The 25,015-nt window shown below is 46.8% G+C and overlaps 1 protein-coding gene across 5 annotated transcripts in view; it reads right to left on the reverse strand.

The window, feature by feature from the left end:
* Nucleotides 1-1,074: 1,074 nt before the first annotated feature.
* The window catches only part of GDPD5 (glycerophosphodiester phosphodiesterase domain containing 5), a 165,304-nt gene continuing 141,363 nt past the window's right edge, over nucleotides 1,075-25,015 (reverse strand). For 4 of the 5 annotated variants that reach the window (XM_048047963.2, XM_048047965.2, XM_048047964.2 and 1 more), the window contains exons 9-17: nucleotides 23,134-23,216; nucleotides 20,219-20,369; nucleotides 18,559-18,777; nucleotides 16,867-17,024; nucleotides 14,810-14,957; nucleotides 11,796-11,878; nucleotides 9,200-9,214; nucleotides 5,074-5,186; nucleotides 1,075-3,761 (exon numbers count right to left, since the gene is read on the reverse strand). In XM_048047963.2, the coding sequence (XP_047903920.1) occupies nucleotides 3,646-3,761; nucleotides 5,074-5,186; nucleotides 9,200-9,214; nucleotides 11,796-11,878; nucleotides 14,810-14,957; nucleotides 16,867-17,024; nucleotides 18,559-18,777; nucleotides 20,219-20,369; nucleotides 23,134-23,216 (1,086 nt within the window). In that variant the 3' untranslated portion in view covers nucleotides 1,075-3,645. The remainder of the gene's footprint in view (nucleotides 3,762-5,073; nucleotides 5,187-9,199; nucleotides 9,215-11,795; nucleotides 11,879-14,809; nucleotides 14,958-16,866; nucleotides 17,025-18,558; nucleotides 18,778-20,218; nucleotides 20,370-23,133; nucleotides 23,217-25,015) is intronic. The other variant, XM_048047968.2, reaches the window with a different exon arrangement.

A 25,015-nucleotide genomic window follows, 5' to 3' on the forward strand; every position in this document is an offset into this window, starting at 1 on the left:
AGAAAGAGTTAAATAGCACAATGTTGGCTGTCCCAAGCCATTTGGGCTTAGAGCCAGCGACCAATCCTCAGCTCTTTTGTTTGAATAACAGAGTCCACGACTCTCATTTTTCTTCCTCCAACGTTTCAGTACCTCTCCGCAGGGTACAGCAGCGACAGCCCCCCATTTTGGATTATTCAATAATGTGGATATCAGGAGCCCACCTGATATATATACTCTGGATATGCCCTGTCCCCTGGGGCTAGTTCATTTTTAACACTCAAATGGTATTCCCCGAGCCAGTCAAATCCTTGACACAGTACTGCCTACCCATCACCAACCAATGAGATAGTGTTGTATTTACTTTAATCCCTTTCATCTATCCCTTAAATGCAGCTATTCATGGCCTGGAGAAAACAGCTGCTTAACAAAGAACAATCCCAGGCTGGCCCAGACGAGATCCCCTCCTAACCCAAAGCACCCTCCGCCGTTTGCAGCTGGGAGCAGATCCGGGGGTGAGGAATAAGAAGTAGAGCAAGCACAAAGCAAGCCTTTCCCTTAACATACGCATTTAGCAAACAACTGCTCAGGGACTTCTCAAGCTGGATCTTGCATCCGGACTGCTGTGTTTAAGAAGTGCTAATGGATGTACGAGCCATTTACTCCTCTTTGAACGTGCTCTTGGTTTTTGGCCTTCACAGAACCCTGGGGCGATGACTTGCATAAAGTTTGTTAGAAATAAATTGCTTCCCGTTCCTTTGGCTGAAAACTGCGGCCAGATCTCTTATATGGGCGCATCACTGTCCCCATGCAGCCACAAGCACCAAGCAATTATTCCAGTTATCATTCAAGTTTCAGGCCTGCAGAGTCACTTCTTCTCCACTTGCCTGCTTATCAGCTGCTGTCTCATAAAATCTGGATGGAAGAGAGGATGCAGCACAACTGATCTCAAGAAGGATGGGTCTCCAACACTTCCCCTGCTCAGACCACAAGGTTTCCCCCCCACCAGGCACGAAAATGCAGAACCACGGAGAAGATCAATGCAAGAAGAGCAAGGCACCACCATTTTGCAGAACACACGACAGCACCACAGACTGGCAGGGGAATACTGACAGTTTATTTCACAGAGGATCGCAGAGTTCATTTTGGTCTAGCTCTATTTTCATCAAAAAAGTATCATCTTTAAAAAAAAAAAAAAGTAGCAAATCTTCAGGACGATAACGGTAACAGTCAGTGCATCACGCGTAAGGTTCGGGTCTCATCATAAAAAAATGAATTGTGGAAACAACAACTCTTTGCTGGATTGCTTTTTAACACTTCCAAGCTTTTTAAGCACTTCACCTTTCAATAAAGTCATCTCCAAGGATAAAAACAGAACATGCAGGTGATTATCGACAGGTGCTGAGATTTAACATCTCTCACTTGGCAATGACAATCCACTGGGAATGTTTCAATACAACAACCGCATTAAAGGGAGAAGCAACGTTGTTCTCAAAAGCCTTCAAATCCACCAAAATTTGTAGTTCTGGAGGAAAAAAAAAATACTATGTTTCACAGACTCGAGAGAGTACCATATAGAAGAAGAGTATTTGGGGAAGGTAAGAGGGTGTATGGACCAGGGGCTTGTTCCACCTACACTCATAAAAAAACAGGGTAGATGCAAATAAATTAAACTCAATTTGTGATGCTTTAGTAGGCATCTCCTAAGCAGCACAATTCAGGTTTTACTTGCATTAGAGGGGTATTTTCTTATGTTACTTTGACATGCCTTCTCTTCTTTTCTACAGCTAAGATTGCCACTTTCATCCCCAATTCTTATGCACTGAACCCAAAACTTTGGTGTTTCAGAACACTACTTCAGGAAACTAATAAAAAAGAGCAATTCAGTATTGCCAGAACAAGAACAAGCTGCTCGAAGCTGTTTATTGGGGCTTGTTTCCGGCTTTTCCGTTGGCTTTAGGTGTCGAACGTGATGCACATCAGCATCCCCAAACCTCCCTTCTTTTCTGCAAGGGGACTTCTCCCAGCAGCTCAAGGGCTTTGCAGCCTGGCTCAGCCAGAGCCCAAAGACTGAGCTTTGGCTCCCATCCCCTCCACGGGAAACGACTTTCATGGTCCTGGCATTTTCAGGGCTTCAAAGGAAGCTCGTGCTCAATGGGATTTCCCACTTCGCACGTTGTGTCGACCGAGATCCAGCGAGGAAGGGAGCGACCCAACAGCAGAGGGCTGCGGGGACGGAGCCAAGCCCCATTCACATCGCCGGCAGCCTTCGGGCTGGCTTCAGCTGCCTTGGGAACCAGCTCCGTGCGAACAGCAGTGACCCAAAACCAGGCTCCTCTAGCAAGCTGAGCCTGCCCTTGGGCTGGCTGCAGGCTGTTTCAGGGAGAGGATGAAATGTAACTGCCATCTACTTGGTTTCTGAGCTTTTATATTTTTAAATCTCTCATCTAGGATTTTGGTTTAAAGCCTTTTGTATTGGAAACACGCTGCTGAGAGCTCTTGCTGTTGTGAGCTTGTCAGCATCTGCTGCAAAAAAAACACCGCTCCTTTGGAGGACACCAACATGCAGCTTTAGAGATCCTGCTTTCGAAGCAAGGAGGAAAAGTCTCCTTGCAGGAATAAATTACTCTCCTGGGCTGCTTCGCCTTCCAGACTATTTACAACTCCTTCATACATGGGCATCTGCTTGGTGCAGAGGGGCTGACACTGCACCACTGCCCCTTCTTCCTGCACGGCGAAGCAAAGAGCAACTGCAGACACCACTTGGAGTGGCAGGCACTTTAGCCAAACGTGAGCAGAGATGGTGCCCGTGACGTTGCTTTTTGCAAGCCATCTGGGCTGCCAACAGAGCCCAACTCATGAAGAAGATAGGAAGAACAAGGACAAAATCAAAGCATTGCTGCCAGCAGAGGCCAAGCTTCAGCTACCACGCGGGGTTTGCCTTCAGACTACAGCAGAACATCTCAAGAAGGCCATTCTTCGTGAACATCCAGGTTTGGGGAACGGGGACTGGACAGGGAGAAGGTGCCCAAGTGACTGAGCCAGTGCAACTCCTTCCCCGGCTCTGAGCTTCAGCAGGGAAGAGCAGTCTCCTCTCCTAGGAAAGCTTCTCTCCTCCAAACAGTTAAATTAGAGCTAAAACTTCATTGCCCAGGAAGGGGGAGAGGGAGCGGAACAAAGGAAAAAAAAAAACAAACAAGGAAAACAGAACAAAAGTGACATTTCACAAGAACTTCACAACATACGGTTTAAACAATTCAGCTACACCGTCGCTGCACCGAGGGAAGGAATGGAGCAGGGTGGGGAGAGCTGTCCCAGCGCCCCCCCGGGACTGAGGCTGTCACACCAAAATTCAAATAACTTCAGCCATAAGGGTAGAGGATTTAATTAACATGGTATTTCCACTCATGCCCTGGAAAAATTACACAAAAAAAGACAAAATTCAGATTTTTTTGTTGTTTTTTTACATATTTACAAAAAAAAAAAAGCCCCCCAACCTCACAACCAGGGAGGTGGAGCAGCCACTGATGGTGGAACGGGAAGGGGTGAGCTGCCCAGCCAGCAGTTCCTTCAAAGGCTCCCGTCCCACGGCAAGCAGGAGAGCACGGCTCTCGTTGCCGGAGTGAACGCGGGGTTGGCCACACGTGGGCTTGGGCTGGAAGCCCCTCAGTTCATCCGCAGCTTGGTGTCCCGATGATCCGTGGGGGTGACCATCTCGTTGGCGTAGCCGTTCTCGGAGCAGAGGGACAGCTCGTCCGTGGTCTCCACGCCGCTGTTGATCTCTGGGGAGGGTAAAGAAGGGGAGGGCATCGTCACAGGGGCGCAAAGACCCAGGAGAAACCTCGTAGTTGAGGGAACAGGCATCGAGCTGCCAGCACGTGAGGTCTGTCTGATCCTACAGGGATTTCATCCCTGGCTTTACCGACACTGCCACCATTTTCAACCAGTTGTGAATAGGATCTGCCTCCAAACTGGAGCTCACCTCTAAATTTCAGACCCTGAGTGTCCTGTCACTATCAGAGACAAAACTGGACCACCCCATACATATAATGTTATGCCACAGACTGAATTACTTGCCTTTGGAGACAAGGATGCAAGATACCTGAACTTAATCCCTACCCCAGTTACTCTTCTAGAACTGGGGATACTCCAGTAGTCACTGGTTTCACTGGGAAAACCATGCACCCACCAATGTTCTAATAGGTAAACACCAACCCTATGCAAAACCGTTTGTTTCAGAGGCACAAATCCTTAACATACATCCCCTGCCTCACAGGGTGGTTTGTGTCGAAGACATTTTATGTCTAGAAAATAGTGGGAAGGGTTAATTTTGCTATGACCAACTGCTTTCTCTCTCTGGTTTCCCCGGCTTTATTCCCCATTTTGACTGTTTCTGGAGGGCAGAATCAGGCTTGCCTTGCCCACAATAAGCTCTTTGAAGCAAGAGTTGTCTCTTTGGCTGTGTGCATGTGTCCAGGACAATAAACCCTCATCCCTGCTGGAGGTCTCTAGCCCCTGATACGAGGAAAGAAAACCGACAACAGAGCTCCAGGGGAGATTTATATTCACATCCCTTCAAATGTGAGCTCTCCAGCTTCACGTGCCAACTTTAACCTTTCAAAGCTAAATGTTTCTTTCTTTGTACACATTTTTGAGATCTTTCTTGGAGGCGGGATCATTGAGAGGAAGCCAGCACATACTAACACAGAAAGGCTGGGAGGATGACGAGGATCCAGGTCTAGCTCAAACTCATCACTATTATCTGCAGCAACTCACAGCGCTATTTTCATTTACAGTTTTGACACTGTTGGCAATTAAGAGAGGAGATGTGAGACAGCTTAAGACAGCTGCATAGCACAGCTTGGGAAGTTAAATGCAGGATTTATGAGTAAATCAGTGCTCAGGCCTGGACCATTTTGGGATGGGTGAGCCAGGACCACGTCCCACAAGCGATACAGGGCAGCTGGGGCGGTCCAGCTGCCCCGTCCCAGCTGTGGGAGATGACACCCATATAAAAAAACATCTCTCCTCCAACAGTAGGGTGGCAGCTGTAGGATGGAGCAAATAGCTTCGACCGACCAGCCCCATTCATACCCGAGAAGATCAGCTTCTCCTTCATGATCTTGACATCCCGGCTGGACCGGCGGACGGCAGCACTGAGCATGATCTGCTCCGGGTTGTAGGTCCTGATGCTTCCTAAACGCCACCTGCAAGAGAAGAAAGGGTTATCAGGGGCTGGAGTCCTCGACCCTGAGAGCGTCCTCCGAGCAAGTGGCCACCAACACCGGGGAGACCAAGTCCCAGAGACCCTCACGCCTTCCTGCCCTGGCGCCTACGCAACCCCACATGACAGGAGGATGTTTGGAGATGAGTGTGTTATCTCAAGGAGGGTACAGACATAAAAACTGGTCATCTCTAACCGCTTTGAGCATCCTAATTCCATTAATTTCACCAGCTACCCAACTGCCCTGTAGAGATGAACTATTTTGATTCTTACGGTTAGAAACAGGGAACAGAGACCAAGCCAAGTAAAGAAACCAGAACCTTTTCCTCACTACATGGCACACTCATGCTTGTACGAGAAGAGAGCTCAAAGGCAAATAAAGGTCTCAAGCCTGAGACATGCAAAGACATCACCACGAGATGCTCTGAAGGGAACTCAAAGCAGTCTCAACACGGGTAACTGTCACATACGATGCCCCTGATCATAATTTCTCCCAGAGCACTTGCCTCCCCAAATGCCAGGTCTTTGCTTACATGCTTCTACCCAAAATGCAGACTTTTTTAAAACAAAAACTTCACCACATGAATACGATGAGGCTGATGGGAACCTGGCTCCCCATTAAAGTCAGCCAGGCTTTTATTCTAATTACTGAATGCATATAAATAAACTGACTGATGTTAGTAGTAAGCGATAGCAGCAAGGCCAAGTCACAGGATTTTCCTTTTAAAGCTCCTTTTCATCCTGGGAGCTTCCCTGGATCACAGAACCTCAGCTGCAGAGCTGCTGGCATTAAGAGAGAAAGGCAGGCTGTTGCAAATAGGGGAAAAGCAGGGCTTGGTGGGCTTTTGTGGCCCCAAACCCACCAACTCTTCCTATCTCCTGCCCACAGAGGAGGGCTTTCCGTTATTCCCATTCCCCCTGCCAGAGCCAGGGCTGTAACAAAGCTATTTGATGGAAAAACTTAGTGGTTTATGGGGTTTCTGATCTTCTGGCACCATCTAGTGGCTTACCCACACAGGAGAAGGTGATTTTTCTGGTTTGGGGTGCTGGCTGCCTTCTCTTAAATGCCTACCACCCTACCTATCCCAGGGGCAGAAAACCTGAGGAGCATCCCCCAAATCTCCAGCCTGGGCCCACAGCATCAGCCTGACAAAGCAACACCCACAGATGAGGTTCTGCAGCTCTTCCAAACCTAGCTGGTGCTGACTCCACCTGGTTTCCATCCTTTTCCCAAATCCCAGCAGGTAAGACAACACTGTCAGGCTATAACTGAGGTACAGATGGAGGTGGCTGCTCTGCTACAGAGAGGAGATGAGATGGCAACACTGCACCATGCACAGGCCCATGGACAGAAGCAACACAGAAGCAGCACAAGGTGGAGAAGACATTAAAGCATTAAATAATAATAATAATAATTAAAAAAGAAAAAAAAAACATTTTTCTTTGTCATCTAAGCTGAGCTACTCTAACTTGGAAGAAGATCATTTCTGCCCTTAGTGTCCCATGTAGGCAGCTCCTAAGATCAGTACATGCACAGGATCTCACAGGATAAGACATTCCATAATCAAACCAAAACGTATTGCTGTCAAGTCTCTGTGCCCACAACAGCCCAACGATGAAAATCCTGATGTGTTGCATGGCCAAGAGGCACAGCAACCTCTTGTCCCCAGGTCCTAAACATCCCATGGAGGGCATGGGCCATTTTGCGGCCATGGCAGCCCAGCCTCAAAGGGCTGCAGGAACCAAGGGCTTTTCTGAAACCTCTTGCCAGGAGGAATAGCTACTACTCTCTGCTCCCCATCTCACGTGGTGGCTGTGGTCAGACCCAGACCAGCAAAAGGTGCACGAGGGGCCTGTGACTCTCACAGGAGTGCACTGCTCTGCTTCAACGAGCCAGGAGAGGGTTTCAAATGAAGTCCTCCAGCTATATATCCTCAAGGCTTTGTCAACAAGTCTTCCTTCCCCTCTTAGCCCCAAACAGGATATCCCAACTCAGGCTCTCCAACAGCTCTTGCACCACTTCTCTGAGCAGTGTCTTTGCAACCTGAACTGGAACAGATGGACCCCAGGCATCCTCCAAGTTCTCACTCGCAAAATCTGAGGGCCTTTTACTGGGCTAGTAGAGGCTGACAGCAGATCCAGCCAGGTCTTCCTGGGCATCCAGGAGAGAATTTCAGTGCTGGGTAAGAGGAGCAGCTCACAGCTGGGATGCGTTTTCAAATGGGACCCACCCAAGGTGCAACACCAAAACCAGCCCAAATTTGCAAGGCTCATGCAATTACTCTTTTAGCTTCTGCATGGGGCTGCTGGCAGCTACAACTGTAAGCCAAGCTTTCAGTAGCCACCCCCATTTTTAAACGCCCTCTTAGCAGAGAAGCCATCAGCATTTAACCATGGTGCAACTACACCATATGAAACACTTGCTGCTGTGCTCAGTAGATTTGGGATGTCAGAAAGCTTGTTTTAATAGAAAATAACACCTCTCCTACCCCCTTGGACTCTGTTGTGATCGGCCACAGTTAGGACAGCAGAGTGCAAAAAGGCCAGCCCAGAGAGGGGCTCGTTGTGCCAGCCAGGCTGCAGGGAGGTCTTGTTCAGGGAGGTTGGCAACAAAGCAGACCAGACGGACACGGGGTGGGAACAGACTAAAAAATACTGGGACAACAACACAGAGACAGCACACACAGTGTTAGGGCCACCACCAGGGCCGTTGGGTTGGAGGAGAAATGGCAGGGAAAGGAGATGGGAAAGGGAAGACTGGGAGGAAAATAGAGTTGATTGGTACCAAGGTGGTAAGATGGAAGGGAGCAAAGAGCCAAGCCAGCCACAACCGCACATCCCCGTCCTGCTACAGCTCTTCTCTAAAGCCTGCCCCGCTCCTCCATGCCTCTCTCCTTTCCCTACCCCCACGAAAAAAGCAATGGGGAGGTGGCAGGAGGCAAACACCCAACCTCACTGCACTGCCGGAGGGCTCAGCCTAGCCCTGCAGCCGGTCCCGTCTTGGGGAGGTGACGCGAGGATGCAACGCCGCAAGTCCAAGGTACCTCGAGGAGCAGGCAATGCTTCCAGGTGGCCGACCCCAAATCCCAAGGCAGTGGGTGGGCAAGGGAAGAAGGGGAGGGCTAAGCACACCTAGGGAGTAGCCAGCCCTCAGGAATACAACCCCATGGCACAAAGCGGAAGGAATGGAAAAGGAAGGTAACGCGTGAAGAGTTTGGTCCGAGGACGGACGTGGTAAAGGCTTTACTGCAGAAAGGTGGCAGCGCTTCCCTCCAGTGGGATAAAAAGTACTGGGGAGAAAACAGCCAATGCAAGGAGAAATCTGGCTGTCCAATTTATGGCACTTCAACATCCCAGGCTCATCCCATTCCTGGGTGCTGCACAATTTTCATTTTCATACTGTATTTCTTCCAGTTTCATAGTGGTGTAACTGGGAAGAGACTCAAGCTCCAATGAGTACAGCAATTGTTGAGCCAAATCTTGTCAGATATTAGCCCTATTAATTCATTTCCAGGGCTGGAGAAGTGATACTTCATATAAGTTTTACTTTTTCCTCTACAGAATTGGCCAACTTAGAAGAGGTTTGTCTTAAAAACCTCTGGTAAATACAGGAAGGAGGGAGATATTTTGTGGTGAGATCATTTCCGTGGCGAAAGCATTATCTCCACTGGGAATTTCCCAATTTCAACACACTGCAGGAGCTCAGAATCAGGGTTGTTTTAAAAGGCAGTGACCTGGATCACTGCGACAAAAGGTCAGATTGCCTTCAAAACATCCACCAACTTCAGCATCAGGCTCCTGTGGTGCTCATGGCTACGGACCATGCAAAGTTCAGACCCTCGTGGTCCCCCTCTGAAGCCAGATGTTTGAAAGCATTCCAAAAAAGCTGCGTCCTGCACTGTCCTTCTGCAGTGAAGCCATAGCAGACAGGGAGAAAGAAAGAGAGAAAGGAAGGTTGAATGAAAAAGAGAAAGAGGAAGAAAGCACCAGAATTACCTGATCATGTGATAGCTGTGAGATGCCAGAATGCAGCAGAGAGAAAGAGGAGGAACATGCACAACAGTCAGAGCAGTAAGAAAATAAACAAGGCAAAGAGGCAAAAAAGATCGGTTATAAGTCATCACGCTCGGTATTTCCCCCTCTGGAGAGGCTGCCAGGATCCGGTCACCAGAGCTGAAGCAGAAGAGCAGGAGCAACCCCTACCCGCGGCTACGGAGGAGAGAGAAGCCATGCGGAGGAGAGACGACGAGCACATCGAAGCGGTGCCTCTGTTCCCACCCACCCCCTCGTCCTTGCGTGAAGGAAGCGGCTCCGTTTTGCCCCCCAAAAAAGGGCTTCAGAAAACCAAACCAAACCACACCACGACACATTGAAGGCCAAACGTCAAGCCCTGCTTCTTGGAGCTGAGCCATGTCAGCAGGTAGCTGGGCAGTTCTGCTGCAGCTTAGTTTTGGGATATCCTCCGTGCTGCTACCCATTCGTCTGCGTGGTGGTGAAACCGTGAACAGCAGGGAGATGGGGCTCTCCTAGATGGGATGCACAAAGCAGGAGCTCTCAAAAGAGCAAATCTTGCTGTAGAAAATGCAATTTCTGGAACTAGAGTTTCTCCCTCATTCTGCTGACTTGGGGTTGGGTTGTCCCAAGGCAGAGATCCAACAGAAGACATTTGACACTCGCCATACTAATCCTTCCATCCCTTACCCTGCTTCCTCTCACCCTACTCCTTCAAACCACCTCCAACCTGGGAGGAATTCAATTTGTGAAGAGAGGAAGAGTCCAGATATTGCAGTGTCCATATAGCTGGGACTTCTGGTCTCCAAGCATGCATCGTTTCACTCCGCTCTGGGACCTACAGCTTACATTCAGCAGTATGACTCAGTGTAATTTCTTCAGCTGTGGCCTTCTGAGTCTGATTCAGAAAGCCTGATAAAACCAGCTTTGGGAGATGATGCAAAAGACTTCAAGTATCTTATTGCCTTGGCCTTTAAATTCTGCTCTTGAGAGAGGTCAGTCCCTGCCTCCAGACTCCTCACTGCCTTTCTGTAACTGGCAGAGAAATACAGGGCCTGAAGAATAGGGAAATGTCTGGTAGGGAAATCTCTCATTAAACCAGCTGATGAATCTGAAGGGGTAGAGCAAGCTTCCAGACAACATAGCCACAATGCCCTTCTGATGGAAAGGTTTAATTGGCCACAATTCGAATCACCAGACTTCTTAGCAAAATTATAAACACATTGGCAAATCTCATTTGGGTCATTGGTTTCGTTAAGTGTTGGTAAATCTAATCTGAGAGGACAGTTTTGTATCTGTTTCTCATTCTATCTTCCTGTGCTGGAATCGGTGACTAGTCTGGGACCGTGCAAGTCACGAATTTAGAGGGACAATTATCACCAGAGCCGACATATGGCCTGAAGTCAGACCCATAGCAGGTGCTGGCAGGAGCAATAGCTTGCTGTAGAATGGTAAAACTACCCAGGTAATTAACTGCCCTGGGGAGGGAAAGGGATTGCTGCAGGCAGATGATCTGGGACGATGCGACAGCAAAATCACCAGCTCATGAGGCTGAAGGAAATGAAATTGCTACTCCTGACACAAAGGCATTTCGGAGATCAAGAAGGAAGGAAAGCGTAAGCCCCTTGATGTCTCTAGGACAGTAGTTTGTGCATGCTAAAGCAGATGAGATTATAAAGCCGAGGGAAGAGAGGGGTGCAATTTCAAAATGACACATTTTCCCAGGAGAAGGCTGCTGTTGTCGCCGGAGGGAGTGCATCTCCCCTCCCGAGCTTACGGTTTCCCAGAGAGGGTTATTACACTGTCATCACTGACAGCGAAAATGCCTCCTAGGAGAAAAGGCACATCACCGGGAGGACACCATGGTTTCCTCCCTTATAATCAAGAGGAGGGTAGTTTGGCCAGCTCTGCCATTAGCAAGTTGATTTATCTCCTACTGACTTATCAGTGTCTTAGCTAGCCCTGCTCCTGGGCTTTGTGCTCTGAAAACTGTTTTCAGTGACCTGAACTGACTAGAGGCTTCTGCCATGCACTCATTGCTCCCCATTTTGTTTGGAAAAATGGGGAAATTTTCTCAAAGCACCAAGCTAAGCAACTGATTTGATCTGTTAAGTCATAACAGCTTTGCATCACTTAATGCATTGCTTTAAAATGTTTCCAATTTCTTCATCAAATGGAAACCAAATAAATTAAGAAAATCTAAAAAAACCCGCATTATAAAAACTGTGGAATCTCATAATATTCTCTTTTTCCTTTAAAGCATTTAAATCCATTTCCCCAAAAACATTTACCGTTTCTCTACCACACACATTTATGAGAGGAGCGAGGAGTCTGTCACTCCTATTGTGAGATGTCTCACTCTTCTTAAAAACAGTGACTTCATCCAATTCAATGTCATCGCAGAAGTGGAATGACTTATTGTTTGCACTCTTTGTAGGAAGTTTCAATAAACATTTTTCCTGCATTTGCAATCCAAGTGCCTGAGGAGCACTGTAGCCCTCTCTTCCATCTCCACCCCACGCTCTCAATGAAAACACACTCCATAAATACACGATAGTTGAGCCATAACAATGCTACTTACTTCTGGAATATAAAAACTCCTACAATTATGATAAATGAAATGAGATCAGAAGTGATCCAGATTAGGCGGTACTCGTCTGGAGGCTGGAAGACAAAAAAACAGGAGCAGATCTGAAAGTTTTGCATAATCACATGGAGACCACACGTTGCTAAAGTTACCACCAGGGCAGAAAGAAAAGCATGGAGATGAAGGAGTCACGCATAAATCACAAAGTTTATGGCATTTCTAATGTTAGCCTATCACCCAAAGTGACGTTATCAGGAAGAACCGCAAATAGGAACAATTTTAATCTCTGCCTCTTTTCATGTGCTGATGTTTTCTCAGAGCTTTGTGGGCTGGAGTTGAGTTTCCTATCTCAGCTGTACCCCTAGGTGGGGTAAGAGGCTTTTTGGAAACCCAAGCCTGTGGGAAAACAAAAATATACACATAGCCCATGAGACATTCAGGGTCCATTCTGAGTGCTAATGTCAGCTGTTTAGCACAGTCCCTGTATATTTCTCAGTTTCTGTCCCTTAGGGTACAGGGAGCTCTGGCTCCATCTTCTTCCTTTTTTTTTTTTCTTTTTTTTTTTTTCCACTAAGCCACCAACAACAGCCAACAAACTTCTGCCTTGCCAGACCAAGCCTGGACAACATGGCCCCAACCAGGATGCTGATTTCTTACCAGACAGATCCATCACAACCATCATTAATGCATACAAGTAATATTTCATTAAAGGAATAGAATACACAATGCAAAAAGAGGAGCTCATACAACAGTAGGGTGACATGAGCAACACTAGTTGGGAGTCATCAGCTCTGCCGCCTCCATCTCCCAGCAGAGAACAACTTGATTTCTGGTCACTACCTCTGTGTGTGTCTCGAGTAACCCTGGGAAAATGTACTACAGAGCTAGCAGGGCAATGCTTTAATTAGCCAATTCTTCTGATGGAGATTTAATCCTTGTGTTTCCCAGCTTAATTACAGAAAGGTGACATTTGGCATGGTGTAGACATTGCACGAAGATCTGTCTAATGTTACATTTGCTGCATCTGTTAAAACAACAGATGCAAAATTGACATTTCACATTTTCTTGGCAGAAGAATGTCATTATAATTGTTTTGAAGGAAAACTCAAGAGTCTTATAGGTTAGAAGAAAACCTACACATCTAAATTTTTAATTTATCCAAGTGACAGCATTGCATGACTGACGACACAAATAGCAGGTTCTTTTGTGGGTCAAAGGTTGGATGATATGTCCCAAGCCATGTGTAGACTTGACTTTCTGGGCAAACTCTAGCACCCTATGTTGATGATTTAAAAAATAAAAAAAAATCTGCAATACCTGTAAAGTCCTGCAGAAGGCTCACAGCTAACAGGGTTTGGTACCAAAACAAGGTTTTATAAGCAGAGAAACTGGAATTTCAATGTGGTCAAAAAAAGAAAAGTGTTGTTTTTTTTTTTATTTACTTACTTTTATTATTTAAAGTCATGCACTCAAGACACGCTCTCAGCTCTTCAGAGAAGGGAGCATAGGCCAGCAAACATCTATCACGCAAAGACAACTCATTGTGCTGCCTCATCCACACTAAGATCTGCTCAGAAATTTTCTGTGTCACCCACAATTGCCAATTTTGGGGCAGGGCTCTTCCTTTGGGGTCGATATATTTAATTTTTAAAAATAATCTTTACTCAGCTTAAGTCCTATTCCTGAAACCCTCCCATTTGCAACCCTTCAAAATCGTCATCAATTCAACATAACCAACCAGAGAGCAGCTCAAATCTGAGGGAGAATCCCAAAAAAGCAGGGAGTGCCACCCTACTGGGCACCCACTTTAAGAACATCAAGCTGGGGTCTGAACCCCAGGCTCGAGCTTTTCAAACCCCTCCTCTACAGCATGTCAGATGATACAGGGGTATGCGCTCACAGCAGAGGGCTCACTTGGAAATCCAGCAGATGGAAGAGCCCTTTGAGGAGGGCTCCAGCTACCAGCTGTATTTCATCACTGACAATGAGGCTTTTACAGCAAAAAGCTGCCAGTGATGTGCTCACAGCTCCTGCCAGCTGTAGCGGAGGACAGATGTTTGCCGCAGCAGAATTCAGACAATGATAACCTCTTCTGCCAACAGCCTTAGACTGGTGACCATTTTCAATTTTCCAGCGAACACCAGTGTGAATTTGCGTAGTCAGACACAAGCAGTAGGTTAAGCTAAGGCCAAGGATGTTGTGCACAGATGTTCAGTCTTAAGGTCCTACCTCCCACTAAAGATGTGGATAACTCACTAAAGACTGTTAACTTCTTGTGCTCATCTTACCTCCCTTTTCCCAAGGGATCTGCCAGAACAGCAGGCAAAACAGCTGCCTCCTATCCTACCCCCATCGGGATCTGTTATCAAAAAGAAAGAGCCCCATCGCACGCATGTATGTCTCCATAGCTAAGCTCTTGCTTTGGGAATGTTTTGATGTAGCCTATTTTTCCTCTGCTCCAGCACAAATATTTCTGTTTAGTTCAGGCACCCAAAGTGCTGGCAGAGATTTCAGAGGGTTTGCTGGCTACGTGAGGGATAAGGTCTCTGGGTGTTCCTAGTCTGGCAATAGCCAGAGGTAAACCTGTCCACGTCTGGTATTAAAAGCAGTGAAAAAGCTAGTTCTGCAGCTTGCCTAAAACACAAAGTCACGTTCGCTGCTTCTTCTGCAACTCTAGCAGCAGGTCTGGAAAGGTGTTTTTCCATTGGAGGAAAATGGAAAAGTTGGATGGATTAAACAGGACGTGTTGTGCTCTCCAAGGACCCCAAACCCTGCAAGGGGAGAAGCAAGGCCACCTGAAGGAAGGGGTTGTGCAAGAGGTGCTTTAATCCTTTCCCGTTGCAGGGTTCAGGAATACAGAGGGTGAAAAACCTCAACAGCACACTGAACCCAACCGAACCTTCTTGGAGAAACCCCCCAGCTGTATGGATGACATGTTTAATGGCCACCCCTCCACGGTGTCCCCTCCCTCCAGAGGCTCCCAGCACCTTCCTGGCCTTCGTGCTTACCATCAGCCAGATGGGAAAAGGCACCTTGCGAAGAACGTGGGAGCTGTCGGAGGTGACCGACTGGACACCAGTGCACCACAGGATGGAGTACAGCCAGGGCTCGTTCACAGTGTAGAGATTCACACTCAGGTTCGCCGTGGTGTAGTCCCTGCCAGGAGACAGATGGGGCGAGGGCTGAGTCTTGCGAGCATCAGACCCTCAGCTCAAAGAGGAGAGTTCCCACATCAGCTGCTGTGCTGAAATCCAGATTTATTGGGTTTGAATTGCATGAAATGGGTTTTTAATAGGGCACAGTCGCCTCATAAGCAACCCAAGGGCATTGCAGTCGAGTGGTTTGAACTTGAAAGCTTTCTTATCCTCCGCCCAAGGCCACAGACACTATCTGCCCAAGGCCACAGCCCGTTTCAGACACATCCTCGTGAAAGATGGATACACCATGTTTCTCTAACCACCACCTCATCATGTTGATGTACAATTAACATCTGGCTCAGATGCCTGTCACGCTTCGTAGGCAATCTACTTAATTAAAAACTGACTGGGTTTGCAACATCAATTCCTACAGCTCCTATGCCCTTGTTCTGGGGACAGTTACGAGGTTACAGCTTCCAGTCTCCAGAAGTCATTTTGTGTAAGAGGCTAAAAACTTAAAGCTGGGGCACAGGAGCTGTCAGCAGTGAAACAAGAGCTAATATCGGATTCCTTCTACCCCTGCAATTTGCAGAAATTGTTATGTTTCTTTATCCACAAAGCAGAAACATCACTAGTCTCCCTGGCATAGAGAGCACAGAGATTAACTTTTACAATTTAATAACTACCAAAGCACTTTGAGGAGGAAAGCAGCTGTACAGGATGTGGACAAAGCAAAGCTCGTGTGCTCAGAAAGGCTAGGGAAGTCTCAAGTGTGGTCACAGTGACATTGAGTTGAGAGGACTGTTCTACACCAGGGTTTTTTGAACCTACTCAGCTTGCACTGCAGGACTGCAGCGGTGTCTGACCAGGCCCCACAAAGCTTTTAGGGTTCCAGAAACACTCAGGTGGCAGGTCTGATTTTGGAGACATCAGAGGCAGGATTGATGAGAGATTGGGATTCATGAGGTGTGGAAGATGAGAGTTGGCATATGGCCCTCTCCATGAAAAGGAGAGGACAAGTTGGGGAAAAGAGGCAGGAATTAACCTGGAGGTAAAACACAGACTTGATTTTAAGGTCAAACAGACCAAGTGCTGGCAGTCACAGAAAGATTACACTAAATAGGACCACTCTCAAAGAGCTGCAGGCTCAATTCTTCCTCCCTACTCCCAGCACCTAACATATAATAAGACAACTCCTTTAAAAATACTTTTTTCTTCTGAAAATGCTTCATTTTTCAAATATTTCTTTGTGAAATAAATTCAAACTCAAAAAAAAAAAAAAAAAAAAAAAAAGCTCTACTAGAGACAATCTACCCTTTCCTTGGAAAAGGACCAAGCCACGAGCTAAAATTTCATGCCTCAGATACATACTCAAGAAGAAGGCTGCACATTCTGTACCGGTCTCATTAAAGAAGAGAATTGACCAGTCTAAATAGGTGACAAAAGACAACAACAAATCAGGTGAATTCTCTGCAAAAAGAAGTTTCTAAAAGCAAGTTTAGACTTTGGGCTAATCAAAAATTCTGTCATAGCAGCTCTGGAGCAGACTCACAGAAGCAAAGGGCAGCTACTAATGAGGACGAAAATGAAGTGAACGCTTTTCCCCAAGGATGACAGTGGAATAAGAATCAGACTGTTCATGTATTTGTATTTCAGAAAGGATCGTTGTGCACTTGATCATCATGAGTCAGCTGTGCGATCCTGGGAACAGACTGGTTTGTGGTTATTGGGTACAGACAAGCTTGCACAGCTCAAGTTTTTAACAACAAGTCCATCTGAAACGATACCTGTATGCAGACAAGACCTGGAATTACCAAGAAAGATGCTGCTGGGCCAGGGATGCATGCAGGGTATGATGTTAGAAAGGAGCTGTGGACACCCACTGTGGAGCAAATGGGCCGTCACCACATCCAAATGGAGGGCCGTACCTGACATCCTCATTCGTGACCTTGGTGTAGCGCAGGTTGAGCCTCACGATGCCTTTCTCTCTCATGCGTTCTGCGTCCAGCTTGAGGCCAGAAGTCTGCTGGAATCCCGGAGCAATCTGTCTGACCAGCTGCCGCTCCGCGTCCGGCAGCCACATCACCTGCAGAGGCAGCGAGACAGAGGGTGGCTATCACAAAGACGAGAGGAACACCAGGCAGGGCTGCTGACAGCCAGTTTACACCAAGTCTGAAGCAAAACCACAAGAGACTTAGCTTTATTTGTCATATAAATTGTCTAGAAGACGCCTACAGCCTCCCACATCTCTATATAAATGAATTTCAGGACAGTTGGCAAGCCCAGAGGACTGGAACACATACATCTTTAGAGGTGAAAAGGGTTGAGATACAAAGAGATCAAGCCAAGGGCTCATGAGTTTAAGTATGGTGTATCCCTAAAAACCTGCCTCCCCTTTTTAGTAGAGATGATAAAACTTAAAGCACAAGACAGGATGCACAGGAGAAGCCTCCCACGATCCCACGTTTGAGACTACTTTCATCCACCCTCGTTTATCAGGGCTACATCTATTCCAACCCCAACCCAGGGCACGATGTCAAGGGGATGCTGGAGCCATGACGGGCAGTTTTATGGCTTGTGCCATGCAGAGGCTGGGCCCAACCAGATGATCTCAGGAGCATCACTGGGCATTGCATTAACCATGCTTAATAACTCTTCAGCACTCATTTACTAAAGCATCAGACCAGCATGAGAATTCGGTTCAATAAGGAACCATCAAACTTGGGTGAGAAATATGACTTCAACACCCCACATCTATGTTTTGACTGTTTTTCCCTTCATCCCTTTGTGCAATATCCAAGGGGAAGGCAGTGTGGTCCTCCTCTCAACCTAGCAAAGTTGGCAGAGGCTGGTTGAAAACACTGCCACTGTGACCAGAGTTAACTGGAAATTGTGAGGCAGTGTCAGTTACTAAAAAACAGATAGAAATCAAAAAGTAGCTCCAGTCCCTGCTGAACCCATCATTGTACAAGATGGTATTGAACTTGTCTGTACATGCGGGTGCACCTAACTGGCACACTGAAATACCCAAGCCACCTCCCTCACCAGCCTCACGACACAGCTCTCAAGCAGTCCATGCTAAAGGAAGAGCACAGGACAGGTGAAAGGACCAGATTTCCTTCCCAGGCAGGGCAAGGAAAGAAATTTTCTGAGGGACACTCAAGGCCAGGTCCCTTTTGACACATGGGAAGTCGGACTCTCCCTCCAGAAGAGGTCATTGCAGCAGGGGGAGCTCCTGGCTGAAGTTCTACACCTCATGGCCTCAGGATCCCCACGTGGCTGGTGGTGGCGGGCAGCCGCAGGGCCCCTGGGCCCCTGTCTCAACCGTTTCCTGCCATCACAGGGAAAACTAGTTTACTTACATCCAGCAGGAACTTCCCCTGGTTTAATTTACGACCACCACCTCCCATTCCCCAGACATGGAGCTCAGGGAGGAGCTTGGGTCCAACTTCTCAACATCCTTCTTGATGGTTCTGGAGAGCTGAAGCCCCAGCACGGCTTCATGGCACCAAGTAGTATTACAAACCAAGTGTCCAAACGGATCAAACAAGGCACTCAAGGCTGCAGGGAACCCATAATGAGTGAAATTTTGGAACCATCACCAACCCCGCAGAACTCACAGCCTGTTGCCGAATTCCTGATGCCAGGATGGTTTTCAGGGTGATGTTGATGTAAGTGCTGTAGTAGGGATGAGCTGGGGGCAGGTCCCGGAAGTTCAGGATGAGCGACGTGTTATCCTTGATCACCTCCAGCATATCTGCCAGCTTGCAGACCGACTGGTTGGCAGCTTCCAAGTAGTCAGACCTTGAGAGAGACCCAGCCGTCCAGAAAGGGTCGTTCTGAAAACAAAGCACGTCCCAGCGTTACCACCACGAAGCACAGACTCTCCAACTGCAGGTGAAGCTTCTTTGCTGTCCCACCATGGCCACAGCAGGGGATGCTGACAGCTACATTCAATGTCCATCCTGCTGGAGCATGTCTCTGTGCCTCAGTTTCCCCACTGATGGGGAAGTTATAGATTCTTGCCGAAAGCAAGGCACGTCACCCCATTTCCAGGAGAAGAGTAGAGCTTTAGGGCAAGGAGTAAGCTAAAAATGTACTTTCTCACACTGTGTGTTCAAAGATCCTCCAGAACCCAAAAATTCAAAGGAGCACCTTTTCTTAAATAACTAAGAGGATCAGAGAGGAGCTATGGGATGTTGGAGAAGATGGATCCTCCTGACGTATGGACATTCAGGAATGATTATGGCTCAAAGGACACCCCTGAAAGCAGCTTTCCAGCTGATGTCTTGGTCCTTCTCATGTGGCAAGAGGCATTTTCACAGCATTGCCACTCCAGCAAGCTTCTGTGAAACAGCACGTGGCTGTAATACACGGACACCCCCCCTCGCATCTTCAGACCAGCAGTGATGTTACTATGGCTCGGGCTGCCACTGAGCAAGCACTCAGGGAGCTTCAAGCAGACACATGAAACCAGTATCTGAGCTCGTATCACTGCAGCGAGCCTTGTCTGAACTTGCAGAAGCATGCCAGAGTGCTGCAGCCCTCCTTCCAGACCACAGTAAATGCTCTCCAAGAAGGTTACAGCTGCAGGCTAGAGAAAGAAATCCCACCTGCAAGCTGGCTGCACACCAAAAGATGGATCAGCCCATCCCACAGCAATTTCTTCTTTGAGGCTTTGAAAGCTGAACGTGCTTTGTTTTGTTCCCCGCCCCCCCAAGAACAACTGTCTCCAAAATTAAATTAAGGAAAAAGGAATGGTATAGCATGTTCTCTTCTGTTTTCCTTATAATCAGATTCCCCCTTTGCAGGGGGATCTTTATCTTCTGTGTGGTATCAACCAAGCATTAAGTTCCCTCATTCCAAGTGGTGGAAGAGGCACAGAAAGATGATGTAGTTTCTCCTCAGCCCCAAAAAGGCTATGAATGCAAAGGGTGGGATGCCAGGCTCTGTGGCTTGCAACACGAACAAGCAGACCAACATCTTAGAATTGACTGCACAAACACCACAGAGGCCTGTTAATATATATATATATATATTTAAATCCACCAAGTGAAAAGATTCCTTGATTTGATAGGGTCAGATTACCTACCAAGGTGCTCCAAACAGCAAAGAAAATGGCGACGTTAATTTAGTGGAGGACAAAAATAAATGGAGGCTTTGTCTAGCTGCACTTAAGACCACTCCATCAAGGAGCTGTCTTCATCTCAAAGTGCGTTTAGGCGTGTGCTTCATCCCACAGCTACGGCTTCAGGACCCCGTCTCCATGCCCATACCCACCTGTAGGAACCACTCCCCAGCATTGAGCTTTTCCAGGTCAGTCCAGTTGAACATGGAGGCGAGCTCATAGGCCCTCTCGGGAAACACTTCCTCCACGTTCGTTGTTCTCCTGAGTGTCTTGTCATGCATCAGAAATGGCACTCCATCGTAGCTGCACGGACAGACAGAGGGCCCCGTTACAGGCAGAGATGAACAACCCTTAAACCGTCCTAGAGAAACGCCCGTCCCCACTCCAGCTTCTCCCACAGCTTGGAGGACAACATCAAAATCATTGTGAAGATCTCGACCAGCTTAACACATCCCCAGCAGCCTCAATTCAATTAATTCAATTTAATTCAATTGCTGGCATAACTCTATCCATCTCATCCTTCTGACTCAAAAACGTCTAGAGTGACAAACTCATGTAGCTTGAACAAGAGCAGCCACCCTGAATGCTCACACCAACCAAAAGTGCCTGCAATTTTTGTAGCTCCAAAAGCTGTCAGAGGTTTCCCATACCATGTATCCACGCATGCACAAGCTATTCTCAAATTGTTAATAGTAGATGATGAGTAAGGCTCTCAGACCACATAGGAACTTAATGTCCATGGGCTTTCAGCAAGATTCAAGGGCCCCAGACTACCAAAATTGCTCTGAAATAACCTTTTCCAATTTGAAATTGGTTTCAGGAAACAGCCACGCTCACATGAGTAGCTAAGTTCAAGCATCTTGAAGAAAGCCCACCTCTGAGAAGACTCTAACTAGCCAAATGCTATTTTAAGCCGCCTAGATAAGAGCAGCTCCGGGAAACCTAAAATGCTCTTCAGTCTCTTTTTCAGCCCAGTTTTATGTGGCTGGATCAGTGGTGACACCACCCAGAGCAGTAAAGGTTTGTATCAAGGGCTGGGGGACAGCTGTCTGCACTCAGAAATCAAGATATCCGACTAGCCATGCAGGGTTTTATGACATTTTCCAAAGCAAGAATCCCATCTTTGTATTAGGAAAATAAGGTCTGGAAAGGAGATGGAGTTAAACAAAACCCACATGAACTAAGGGACAAGCACTCCCCCAGAGCTATGAGGAGAACAAAAAAAGATTTTGGATGATGGAGCAAATGCTGCCTCAGCTTTCCCATTGCCTGCAGAAGTCCCTTGTCACAAAGGTCACTTGCATCTCATTTGCTATTTCTAGTGTGCATTATGCCAACTGCTTCCCTCCCCCTCTCCACTCAAAGCAACGTGCTGACACAGCACCACCATGCTCAGCAGCACACCACGCTGCTGCAATCAGAACGGTTTTTGGTATTTACAGCTAAAAAAAATAGATGCTAAGCAACTGCAGAATTAAGGGCATGGAGTGTTTAAGGGAGACGGGAGCTCAAGTCTCAACGTCCTGCAGCAGAGCATCATCAGATAGGGCTAAGCCTTAACTACAGCGTGGCAATCTGATGGGGCACTTAACATTCACTCCCTCCTCTCTCTAATCCTTCCACTTACGGAGTTACTCAGTGCCATGCAGGGCTCACCACGAAGTATTAACAGTCACTGGTTTGAAAAAATAATTGAGAGAAACCAGAGCTTTGTAAGAAAGAGAGGAGGAGGTGGAAGATGGGAGGCCCATCAAGCCACAAGCACAAGACGCATCTTTCAAAGTGATAAGGACAGCAGTGAGGGCAGTGCTGCAAACCCTTCCCAAAATCGCTGCCAGCTATATTGACAGCTCTGCTTTTGGTCTGAAGGTCACTGAAGTCCTCTTCTTATAAAGCAGCTTGGGTCTCCTAACGGGCCTCGTATAATTGAGCCTTTAAGGGCATCATTTAAGCTGTAGGACACCAGGGATGCTCCTCTGGGATGTCTGATGGGTGGCAACATGGGAAGCTCTTGGAGCTTTTCAAGCTCTCCTCTTCCCAGAGTCCAGCCTTCTCCTTGGCCAGGGCTAAGGGAAGCAACCTATTCGGCCACCAGATAAAATAAGTGCTCATTCGTGATTCTGGATAGCCAAGCTGTTCTTCCTTCACAACTGTTAACAAAGGAATTTTTGAAGGAACAACTTTATTGTAAACATCCCAGTTTATCCCTCCGCAATGACATTCCACTCCCCAGGGGAAAGAAATTCCTTTAGTTTTCACATTGTTTGCTCTCAAGCAATTATGGAAAGTAAGAAAGCACCATGACAATTAGGGTCCAGAAGCCCATCTTCCACCAGACAAAAAGACCTTTCCATCAACACCAACCTCCAAAGAAGTCAAAAAAAAAAAAAAAAAAGGTCAGCTTGGTGTTTTCCTTGTATTTATAACTGGAACTAAGACAAACTGAGGGATCACCAAGATAAGGCATCACAGTTCCCTTCATGCCACTTCTACCCTCTTGCACATTTATGTAAAATATACAAAAAACAGTTCAGGAAAAGGAGTAATAATACTAGACAACGATCACACTCCTGGCACAAAGCACAGTTCTTGAAATAATTCTCTTTAAATGATGTCTAAATTAGCCTTGTCAATTCAGCTCAACATCTGCCTGCAGGGAAAGACTTTGACAGGCACAGTATGACCAGGTGTCTCCTTCCCCCAGCACTGGTATCATGTGAAGGAGGGCAGGAGGAGAAGGATTTTACTCCTGGGCTGCTAAATTCTTGTGACGGTTTTGCAAGGCTGGTAAAGCCCTCCTGAAGACCTGCAGCACGAGGAAGTCAGTTTGGGATCGCTTTGCTCTCTGCACCTCTCCCAGCAGAAGTCACATTTAAGCAGTTGTGCCTCTTCCCAAAGCCAGCTGCCTTCAAGACTTGCTAGAAACCAGGAGCTGTGTTTCACTGCAATAAGGCAAATTCTAGGATAAACAACAGCCTTCAGGCAAATTAAGATCAGGGCTCTGAAAAAGGAAGTTTGGGCTGTCCACAAAGTGTCCATGCTCAGAGCAAGCAACACAGACGCTTACCTCAGTACGACATCAGCTTGGACTCCATACGTCTTCTGCTCCACTGCCTTCTGGAAGGACATCAAGGTGTTTTCTGGTGCCAACTGGGACAGAAAGAGCAACGAGAGATTAGCAGTAAGTAGGCATGTTTACAAAGCAGCATCAGCAAGGGTGCTGGGAAGAAGGCATAGAAAAATTAGGGAGCCAAAACAACTTTGTTTCACAGACTACATGCTGGCCAGTTACGCTGGAGTACCAGCATCCCCCAGACAGAACTGAAGCCTGAAGATGATCCCACTGATGGTTCTTCACACACAGGATGGAGTTCAGTGAAGAGTTGTCATTGCCTGCAATGCCAGTAACCCAGTGAGCCCAAGGTCTGTCGCAAAATTAGGTTATGAGATATTTGCTGACCAGTGTGGTCCCCAAAATGGCTTGTTGAGGACCCACAAAGTGATTATTAACCTGATGCTAATTCTCTATACACAAATAGAGCTACCTAAAATAGCTTAATAATTCTTTGTTCTCCTATTTTTCTATGCAACCAGTGATTACAATGCCTTCAGAGAAAGAAATAAGTCCACAAACCATGGTATCATCTATACCATGGAGAACAACTAGACCACAGGTTCTGTAGCACACATTTTATTTCCACTTCTACCCAGTCAATAAAGTAATCTATTGCTAAGACTAAAAATCAGTTGATCTGTCCTAACAAATGTTCCAGTAAGTTTTTATCAACAATAAAAAAAAAAATGATCTTAAGCCTAGAAAATGTGTCCTTTATAGCTATCACAGATAAGGACACAACTTTTCATTCAAATTCCTTCCTTTTGAATGAAGCAGATGACAGCAGAATTAGGATCTGTTAAAAAGAATAAAGTATTTATCTTCATACTGTGTTTTTCTACAAAAACAGTATGGCATACCTAGCCCAAAAATGTCCATAAACCAACAAGAGGCAGACCAGAAAAAAATAGACTACTACAAAGAAAAACCTGACAGGCTGCACTGAAACGTGCACATCACACACATCAAAATAGCTCTATTTTGAAAAATCATTTTCTTATTTTCCAATTTTCCAATTTTGCTTTCAGGTTTAGAGCACCTGTAACATCCTGTTTTTCCCCACTCATCCCTGCCACCATCAGGATCAGTAAATTTCCATCAAGAGACGATGAGCATTCACAACTCGTGTTTTTCAACAGTTACTGAGGGATTGGGAAAGAGGAATCATTTTATAAATAAAGACCAAAATGCACCATGCAAGTAACTTGCACAATAAACTTATATTTAAACTTATATATAACATATTTAAATCTTATATATAAACGTATGTAAGGAGCGTTCATTTTTTTGTTAACTGAGCAACTTAAACACCCAGGTCAGCAAAGCTTTGGGGTAAAATAACCCAACCACAAACTGTCCTGAAACGGCAGCAACACAACCTTTATATAGATACAGCATCTCTCTGCTGAATTCCCCTGGCTCAAACCGCACATCAATATCAGTTCATTTTTCTGTTTGTTCTACAAAAAGCAACACGGAGGCGTGTTATCTTCCCCGAAAAGGCTCCTCCTGATCAATGCCTGAGTTGTCTAGGAGAGGGCGAGAGGCATCACCTCCATCACACCCTCTCGCACAGCCCAGTGCTGGGTCACACCAGGTCAGGCTAGGAGAGATTTTTGCAGCATTTTTGCACGATGCCCAGAGCTGTCAGCAGGGAGCAGCAGCCCCATAAAGATCCCAGCCAGGCAGCCCTGCTCCATCTCCTTGGGTTGCTTTCAGCATCTCGGGTTTCGTCCCGAAGTAGCTCGGGTTTCCTCAGGATGAGCACTGCAAGGTGATCGGCTGGGTGCAGAGCGATGCTCGATGTTTGCTCTCAGACTGCAGCAGCCACAAG

The sequence above is a fragment of the Anser cygnoides genome, chromosome 1, assembly GCF_040182565.1.
Source record: "Anser cygnoides isolate HZ-2024a breed goose chromosome 1, Taihu_goose_T2T_genome, whole genome shotgun sequence".
Taxonomy (NCBI): Eukaryota; Metazoa; Chordata; class Aves; order Anseriformes; family Anatidae; genus Anser; species Anser cygnoides.